The sequence below is a fragment of the Sinocyclocheilus anshuiensis genome, unplaced genomic scaffold, assembly GCF_001515605.1.
Source record: "Sinocyclocheilus anshuiensis isolate Anshui unplaced genomic scaffold, SAMN03320099.WGS_v1.1 scaffold113, whole genome shotgun sequence".
Taxonomy (NCBI): domain Eukaryota; kingdom Metazoa; phylum Chordata; class Actinopteri; order Cypriniformes; family Cyprinidae; genus Sinocyclocheilus; species Sinocyclocheilus anshuiensis.
The window spans coordinates 604,726-614,950 of record NW_015539827.1 but is presented as its reverse complement, the minus strand read 5'-3'; the positions used below and the strand labels follow the sequence as shown (position 1 = coordinate 614,950).

At 37.8% G+C, this 10,225-nt stretch overlaps 1 protein-coding gene across 5 annotated transcripts in view; it reads right to left on the bottom strand.

The window, feature by feature from the left end:
* cobl (cordon-bleu WH2 repeat protein) overlaps positions 1–10,225 on the bottom strand; it is a 122,488-nt gene that overhangs the window by 21,902 nt on the left and 90,361 nt on the right. For all 5 annotated transcript variants that reach the window (XM_016480432.1, XM_016480435.1, XM_016480433.1 and 2 more), the window contains one exon: positions 7,160–7,688. In XM_016480432.1, the coding sequence (XP_016335918.1) occupies positions 7,160–7,688 (529 nt within the window). The remainder of the gene's footprint in view (positions 1–7,159; positions 7,689–10,225) is intronic.

Here is a 10,225-nt window from a genome sequence, read left to right as displayed (position 1 = left end):
TTAACGAGTACGAGTACGAGTACAGGAGCTCAGTATCGGGCCCGATACCGATGCATCCCTAATATATATATACCACCAGACATAAAGATGCAGGGATTATCTGGAGAGCTTTGAAGTTGAAATTATGAGACCTACACTGAGGGGTGGTCTGTATGCAATTGTATAAGGCATCTTGGGAGTCCTCCTTAATAGAAGGGAAAGAGGTGGAGGACACCTGGGACACCTCATGCAATGGGCTTCCTCTTGGTTTTTCTAGTAAGTGATGGTTAACGCCTGTGTATGTTCATAATACAATGAGTATGATTGGTTACAGGAAGGAATCTTTATATATGTGGCTCTTTAGAAGTTGCACACTCTTATTCTATTGTTACATATTGCCTGTCTGTTTCTAAGATACAGCATTTTTTAGTCCAAGAACATTCAGCTCCAGTCAAGGAAAAACTCCCTGAATGTTTTTGCACCCGCTTGACTAACCCACCTAATTATAATACTGGGCTAATTACCAAACGCTTCAATGAATAAATAAACTGTGGGTTAGTTTTGGGCTGAAAACAAAGACATTAAACCAGGACCTCTTTCCAGTACTGCTTTTACAATATTCAAACGACATTTTCTGCAGTTCCTCAGAAAACTATGCAGAATCAAAACTGTAATTCCCCTAAATATTCCTAAGAAAAATAAAAACTAAAACATGCTGCTTGCTTAAGCATTGAGCTCCTGTGTTGCATAAGGGTAAATGCTCAATAGTCTATGTGCAAACAGGAAGAAGAGGACATATAGTTGATCACTGGCCACACAGCAAACAGTAAAGTATGGCAGTGACCGCATCATATTGTAGCTTGCTTTCGTCATATGCGAGTGGACGTGTTGTTAAACAGAAGAATGACTTTGTAGAAAGTTCACCGTTAGGACTATGATCCCAAACAAAAGATTAAAGGGGTCATATGATGCGATTTCAATTTTTCCTTTCTCTTTGGAGTGTTACAAGCTCTTGGTGCATAAAGAAGATCTGTAAAGTTGCAAAGACTAAAGTCTCAAATCCAAAGAGATATTCTTTATAAAAGTTAAGAGTCAACCACGCCTACCTAAAACGGCTCATTCTAACACGCCCCCACATGTCTACGTCAGGATATGGGAAGATTTGCATAACGCCGCCCAAATGTTCATGCAAAGAAAGAAAGCGTAACTTTTATTCTCGCTGTAGTATTGTTGTTGCCGCCGCCGTGAAGGCAATATCTGTTTCGTCATGCCTGGAGCTGATCCGTGCTGGTCGCTGAGGAAATACATCAACTTCGCACTGTGGATCGCCGGATCGGCTTTCACCGTGGACGATGCAGAATCCAGCTCGGGGTCGTCACATGTGGTCGTCGAATCCGCCTGTTGCCGCTCACTCAAGCCCGCCGTGTGTGACGCTGTGTGTTTCGTTGTGAAAGCAAAACTACTTTGTTTGGCCTTCCAAAAGAGGACACGACTAGAAATCAGTGGTTAAGTTGTATTTACAACACTGTTCCAGAACAGTTCAACCCAAATATTCAGATGTGTGCAGCGCATTTTATGGAGGACTGTTTCCTGATCCTGGGAGAGTAGACTACAATGCCGGCTGTTCTGACTCACAGACTGTAAGTACGTTTTCATATTTAAAGGATTTGCCACTGATGATTCAAACGCGAGTTTTGAGCAGTGTAGAGTAGTGCTTGTTGTTTGTCGTTTCTCCGATCACAAATGCAGACATGGTTTTATGTTTACGCGGCGCGATGCAACACAACGTGTAAAAAGACAGTATAAGTCATTGACCACATATTACAATAAGTAAGTTTACATGTGAGCTACATCTGCGTTTTAATAAATATGTACTTCTGTCTTTCGGATCACACACGTAATGACAAGGCCATCTTTGGTCTGATTAACATACATTCATTTTGGTCTGATTATACATGCTGGACAAAGCAGAGCTACAATCAATAGGTATGTTAGTCCAACTTCACAAAATATGGACTGATATGATTTTGGTCAGACTAAATTGTTTGTTACATTTAACAGCAAAAATTAATGTTTTGTTCAAACTAAAATTGAATGTTCAAAGTACATGTAAACACATTGAGTAGGGTATGGGGATTGAATACTACTGCAAACAACATCACATTTAAATAATCAATCAGCTTCAGCTTTTTTTAAGGAACAAAATGCGAATGTTCGGAGATTAGGGTAAGGGTTTTGTAATGCACTGTATGTATTATCAATGCTATAGACAAAGCACAACTGCAGAGACTGAGGTAGTCAGCTTATGAGTCATCTGGATGTACTGGAATAAATTGAGGAGGAGAAACAACATGAGTGGTGTTACATCAGTACTGGTGTGGTGTCTAAATGTTTACTCATTATCTTGTCCTGCTCCTGTGGAGGTTACCTTGAAGCTAGCAGGTGTTTAAAGAGAAATAATACATGTGGGGTGTTTTGAGAGGAATTCAGTAAGTAATATATCAGCCTCAGTAATGGCAGTTCAGCTGATAACAGAAGAAAAGCTCCATTCAGTTACTGCAGGATATGTGTCCATTCACACTGCCACGATGCACAATGAGTCTACAATAAAGCCAAAGCAAGATAAATACCATGAACACCACATGTCAGCATTATATATATATATGAATTTTCATGCTGTTGGCAAATGGTAGCTAAGAGCCAAAAAAAAAAAAAAAATGAAAACGTTTGTCAAGTATAAGATAATAGTGTCAACTTTCAACATCTGCAAGCTTTCTATAATTTAAATAAAACTCACTAAATCATCTAAATTTTGGTGATTTATGAGCTCAGTCATGAAGCTGTGTAGAATTGCTTGTACCAAGGCCGCAGTTTGGAGGTTTTCATCTTTAGATTAGATGGTCATTTTCTTAAAGGGGTCATATGATGCAATTTCAAGTTTTCCTTTCTCTTTGGAGTGTTAAAAGCTGTTCGTGCATAGATAAGATCCCTAAAGTTGCAAAGACTAAAGTTTTAAACCCAAAAAGATATTCTTTATAAAAGTTAAGACTCGTCCACACCCCCACATGTCTACGTCACTGTGTGGGAAGATTTGCATAACACCGCCCAAATGTTTACACAAAGAAATAAAGCGTAACTTTGATTCTTGCTGTAGTATTGTTGCCGCCGCCGCCATGTCGTGGAGACGCTGTGTGTTTCGTTGGGAAAGCAAAACTACTTTGTTTGGTCATCCAAAAGAGGACACAACTAGAAATCAGTGGTTAAGTTGTATTTACAACACTGTTCCAGAACAGTTCAACCCAAATATTCAGATGTTTGCAGCGCATTTTACGGAAGACTGTTTCCTGAACCCGAGAGAGTTGTTTCTACAAAGTGGGGCAATTCCAACTTTGCAAGGACAGTTTGGCGCTTCTCACAGCCTGTAAGTACATTTTCATATTTAAAGAATTTGTCACTGATGATTCAAACGCAAGTTTTGAGCAGTGTAGAGTACCGCTTGTTTGTCGTTTCTCCTTTCACAAATGCAGACATGGTTTTATGTTTATGCTGCGCGATATGCAACGCAACGCGTAAAAAGACAGTATAAGTCATTATAATCAGTAATTATGTCCCCACTGGATGCAACAAATGCCTCGTTTGTAATGGGTTTTAATGTTTTTGTCTCGTCGCGCCGGGACACGGCATCACAGTATGGTAAGGGGCGTAACATTTCCGTCACACGCTTGAGGCATTCGGCCAATCACAACACGATTGTGATTATCACAAAGTGATAGCTGGCCAATCAGCGCACACCTCGCTTTTCAGACCGATGAGCTTTGTAAAAATCGACGCGTTTCAGAAAGGCGGGGCATAGAGGAGCAACAATAATGTACAGTATGTGGAAAATAATGTCTTTTTTGAACCTTAAACCGCATAAACACATTGCATTACACCAAATACACAAAATAATGTTCTTTTTAGCAATGTCATATGACCCCTTTAACAGTAAATTCATATAGATTGTAATCTATGTGCAGGAAAGATTTAAAACAAGTATAAATTTACTACTCCCCTCCTGTTATCTAAATCAAAGCTATAATAAAGATTTTTACCAGTAAAGATAAAAAAACAAAACTCCTGCTATGAGTGAAAGGGAAATGGAAGTGGACATGAATTTCATGAATCTACTTTGTTAAAAGTTTTTTTTTGTTTGTTTGTTTTTGTTTTGTGCTGACTACTTAATTCTGTCCTAAATCTTGTAGGAAGTATGTATAGATTTTATGCATATTCTTTGTTATTTGTTTATTTTTTGCAATATCTGCAGTACTGGTAAAAAGGTGAAATACCTACTGTATATGGAGGAAAGAGAAAAGTCATGTTGACTTTTCCACAGATAGAAAAGTCATCATTAAAATAGGCTGTTGCATGCTGTTACTGTCCAGTCGATGTTATTAACCTCATGAATATGCAAATTATGACGGTATAAATGTCAAAAAATAAAAAATTGGAAACCTGACCAGCCAAGTTTTATTACTAACCATGGGTAAAGTATGAGCATTGAAACATGCAACAAGATAACCTAGGACTGTGAAAAGCTGAGACATCTGCTAACAGATACAGTATGTATTACATATAGATCCATCATAGAGTTTGACCTGTATCATCTTCTGGACTTATAACAGTTCTATATTTATACTAGCTTTCTCATCACCAGGTCTCTTTCACAGGTGCAGATAAATCTTATTCCCATAACCGTCTTCTGAGGAGACAGTGCGCACAGAGAGATCAATAAATGGCATCTCACACCCTTCTCTATTCTCCTTTTAGCTTTTACACTGACATTTTGTAGATATTAAAATATGCGATCAATGCTTGGTAAGAGTTTTCCAAAAGCACAGTTCTTTGTTAAAAGTGTTTGTCTTGTTCTGTTTTATTTTGTCCAGCATGCAGAGACAGAGCCATCTATTTTCTGTTCTACATTGAAAAGCTCTGCACACCGTAGTTCACCCCATCCAAAAAAAAAACAGCAGTGTAGTTAAAGGCTTTGGGTTTCATCTCTTATTAATTGAAACGTACAGAAGAGTTGACAGCGTATTGAAATGGTGCCCTTTGTGCAGACACGTCTCTCCTGGCACATGAAAAACAGGTGTGTCCTCACCTGCGGTCATCTTTGATTAAAGCTCTTCTAAGTAAACTTCAACGGATTTCCCCTGCTCAGGGAGGAGGGAGCAATGAACACTGTGTTATCATATCGATCGGAACACAGTTCATGCACGTAGCTCTCTTCTAACAAACTGGTTATCTGAATCGGGTGTGTTAACTAAGCGAGAAATGCAAAATACATGCACGAGGACTGGAATTGGGAACTGTGGGGCTGCCTACATCATGTGTCATTCACCGGTGAGAAAACTTTAAAAGTACTACAATACCAGGAAGGAAGATCGGGTTGTTGATGTTTGTCTGCCATTCTCACTCTGTCTGCAAAGTGTGCGTGAACGCGCTGATGACGTATTGTGTCTGCGCGAACCGGGTGTGCAGAGGTATGCTAATACATACGTTGACAGGCAGGTAGGAAAGCCAATTAAAACGCTCAGACCGAGCGTTTTGATTGGGCGAACATTTCTTGGTCCTACAGCTTCCACAGAATATATAAATACAGATAAATAAATTTAGACCACTTAACTTAATGCTTGCTATTGGGATGTGAAGAGACTTTCAACCAGCATAACAAAAAATGTTTCTGAAGACAATCACCTATTGCACCTTTAAGGGTGGAATCAATTACTTTAAAGGTGATGTTTCAGGAAAAGGTTTCTTTTTTTCCAAATAACCATAATACTTTTGTGTGAACTTCTCTTTGTTCTGGAAAGAGCAGATAACAGGTGAAAACGGTGAGTGATAAACTGATCAAAACAGTTCAACAGTTGCCTGTTCGAAACAGTTTTTCATTAGTATGTCAGGAATTTTGAATTTAATTTATTATTTATTTATTATTTATTATTATTTACTTCCTGTTTTATGTTTTAATTTTAAAGCAAAAGTTTTAGTATTTTTTGTCATTTTTATAAGTTTCTTATATTTTATTTTTATTTATTAAAAAATAAAAACTTAATGAAAATTGCAAGTGTCGTCTTGGATAAATAAAATAAGTTTAAGGTTTTTAATATTTATTTTAATTTGATGTTTAATTTATTTTAAGTAAAACGTTTTTATGCGTACATTTAGTGCATGTGTACAGACTAACTGCACTATCCAGAAATTATGTTGATAAAATAAGTTGTGAGTATTTCTTAACCTCCTCACACACATGCTTGTTAGCGCGGGCGTCTATTGTTATGGTCTCAATTGGATTGTTGTTGTTGTTCCATCTCTTCCATTTGTTTTTCAACAGTAAAAAAACGGCTTGAGCCAGTCTTGCCAACTTGTGGAACACCTTATTAGTGCAAAAAAACATATACTGTGAAGCTGCTTTGAAACAATCTCTTTAAAGCACTATAAAAACATGATGTATAAAGCACTATAAAAATTAAGGTGACATGACTTAATACGAATGCACACGTGTGACCTAAGTGTGCGGAGTACACAAGGTTAGAAAAATCTGGGCTGCCACACAGTACATGTGCAATATGCTGATGCCAACATGTACAGCACACACACTGTTCTTTCACCCTAGTGTATGCATAAAAAACAAAGTATACTTTGCACTTTATTTGTACACAGGAAACCGTTCACTGTGTATTACCAAGAACATTTTAGCCGAGGGGTGGTATTTTATGCTTTTAGAAATCAGTAATGCGTTATACAGTTGGCTTGGAACTGAAAATGAAAACTTGATATACTGGTCTTGTTTACCTGTTGTCTCCCCTCTCTAACTCCAGATTCAATATTAAACTGATTTAGTGAGGGAGAGTGAGCGAAAGAGATGGTGGGTTGATGTAAACTCAGCTTTTAGACATACAGCTTCTGGCGCCAATTTAACATTATTTTTCCTTTACAGGTCATGTGTTGAACAGGAACTCATTGTCAAAATGCCAGCAAATCAGCACAGCACAGCAAATTTGCCAGTATAAAGAGCTGTAACAATGTTGTAAAAGTTATGGCTAATACTGTGGCTAGTTTATGTTTACTGTGCTGCATTTTATAACAAAAAATATTATCATTATTTAATGGATTTCGCTACAAAAAGATATAGTTACATTACCTATTCCACTATTACGGTTATTCTCCATCTCTTCCATTTTTAGCTCCATCTCTAGCTCTGGGTCTTCTGCCATTTGATCCTCTGAACTTGGACCTGGTTCTTGAGGAGGTTCTTTTGGAGTCTGAGGAGCTGCTTCTTCCTTGTGTTCAGGTTTAAGTTGAGGTTCTGGTTCAGGTTCTGGTGTATATGTGGTGTATGCAGCTATCACATGAACCTGATGTGTTACAGGTTCTTCAGCTAGACTACTGCTGCTGGATCCCGCAGCTACATCACTGCTGGAGCTACTACAGATGGACCTGGCCGGCTCTGAATCCTCAATACTATGGCTCAGATCAGAATCATCGGCTGGAGTTGAGGCTCTGTGAGCTGGCAGCAGGGTCCTTTCAACTGGCACCGGGATGCAGGGGGCCCTCACAGATGCAGTAGGCACAGAAGTGGAAATAACTGGTTCGGGCGACGGTGTGGGTGGAGGTGCTGGAGCCTTCCGCTTCTTAAGATGGTTGTGTGAGGATGGAGAGCTGAGGTTTATCTATAGAGGAAGACAGAGGACAAATGTAAATGTTTGAATATTCAGGACTTCTGGGTGGTTCAGGGGTGTTGCTATGCAGTTACTAAGTACTGAGTATTTTTTTAATGGTATGTGGTTACTAGAATGTGCATGATTGCAAGGGCATTGCTTACTTGAGTAAAAGCACTCTATGGGCCAGATTTACTAACAGGTTGCGCCAGCGCAAACCGTCTTTTGGTGTTAAAATAGTACTGTCAGGATTTACTAAAGACGCGCAGTGAAGAATTAGCACTGAAAAGGCGTTGACAGTTATTTTTGCTCCAGACCTTATTGAATATGCATTTGTAGGAGTTTCCCTTTCAGACGCAAAATTTATAGGAGGAGAGTATAAAAATTAATCACACAATGCGATTTACTAACATTTGCGCTTGTCAAATTACTGGTATTTGTGCCATTATTTAACGCCCCAAAAAAGCATGTCTTAAACTATTTTGTTGTTGCTAGGAGGAGGCACCACCGAGAACAGAGAGCGCATGGTAGAAGTGAGAGCATTTTTTCCACACATATTAATTTATTTGGAATAGCAGAAGAACACATTATCCAAATCTGAACATATCCTTACACTAATTTGCACTGCACTTGGTATATTGCCTTGGTCATTATGGAAATGAGATGTTGCATCTGTGTTCTTTAATTTGGAATTGTGCTCTCGCACCAGTTTGCCCTGTTTAGTAATGTTTACACCTGGCATTAACATGTTTTTAATGTAAAGCATATCACACTTGGCCATATTACAAGCCAGGTGTAAACACACACCAGGGCACAACTGTGATCAGATCACTGAAAAATACATTTTTGGTGGTCTGGGAATGGATTATACAATGCGGTTCAACAGTTTGGGGGCCAGTAAGTTATTGAATTATTTTAGTGGATTATACTTGGAAACTGGTTTCTCCCCAAAGAGAGCACTTTAAAACATATCTCCCTTTTCTTCACAACCATTTCCCATTAGGTGTAAAGTGTAAATGAGAAAGGTATTAACACACCATTTCTTAACAAAATCTCAAACCATAAGTATGGACAATAGCAACAGTGATGTTTCCTTGAACAAGCACTACTTTCCACTTCCATTAACAAGCAATATTATACAATGCTGTAAAATTAAGTTCCTTTGGATGCAATATTAGATCAGAGAACTACATATAGTAGAATAAAAGTTGAACAGTGATAACTCCCCAGTGTGACAACAGCACAAGGGCCTCTAAGCTTACTGATTTACTGTAAATTTGCATCATTAAGGGTGAATCACAGCCCTGCAGCACACAGATGTAATACAATTTCTGTGAAATTCAGAAATATGCCAGAGGGGACAAACTAATGTAATAAACCCTTGTGGTATGTATGTTTTCAAAGTCAAAACAGTACAGATCAAAGTAAAAAGGAGCCACTGTCCCTTTAAAAGGGGGTAATTTTCTGCCTTTTCTGTATCATCTTGCATTGTATTGATTGGTTAATACAGCTTTGTACAGTGCTAAAGGTTGGCAAGGACATACAAAAGCAAATTCAGACAAGAATTTAAGAATCAAATAGCTGCAAACAGTACAGTTTATCTGTTTAAAGAAAAACGTGCTGTACTGTACATGAATCAGCTTGCTTTGGCGTGTTGAGATACCAACAGCCAGTCTGACAGACTCAATTCCATGTATGAACCACGAAATCAAAAACAAGCCATGCTGTAAATATACAAGCCTAGGAGGAATGTTCCTGAGTACATGCATGCCTAAATGTGGGTCAGAGGTGAGAAAAACATTGAACAAAATGACATATTCCCACTCTGTATGTTGAGGACAAAGGAAATGGGTCAACATCGACTGTTATAGCATTTGTTTAACATATGCCTCCCTTTTGTAATTATACATGTTCCGCTACTTGAAATCAATTGTTGCAGTTTAATTGATGCTGCTTCTGTGAACACAACAATGGTGACCATGCGCTTCTGAATCGATTGATGGGTTGATGCCACCTGCATAGAGTCCTATGCTGAGTTAAGTCAAATTTAATATGAAATATATTACACATTTGAAATTTTGATAATACTATCCATAACATTTTAGTAAATCTTAAACATTATTTGTTAATATTTATAAATGTATTTGTAAATGTTAAGATGTTTTTAAGAATATTGATAACCAAACAGTTGGTGTTTCCCACTGATTTCTATATATGGAAAAAAAATATTTTATGATTTCTGATTAGCAATTACATTTATAAGCTCAACAGAAACGTGTGTGATTGTTATAACGCTCAATGTTACAAAATTCACGTAAAAAGTAATCTAATGGAACTTGAAGCAGATCTAAATGTAATGCTGCAGTTAGTGCTGCAGTTAATGCTCAAACTTATGTTAAGTACTGTACTTTCCCTTACCAAAAAGTAGTATACTTCAAGTTTATTTTAGTAAGTATACTTAAGTAAAGTTCAAGTATATTTTAAGTATACTTTATGTAGTAAGTATACAAATATCAGTGTACTAGTAGTATACTTGTAAGTGTACTATT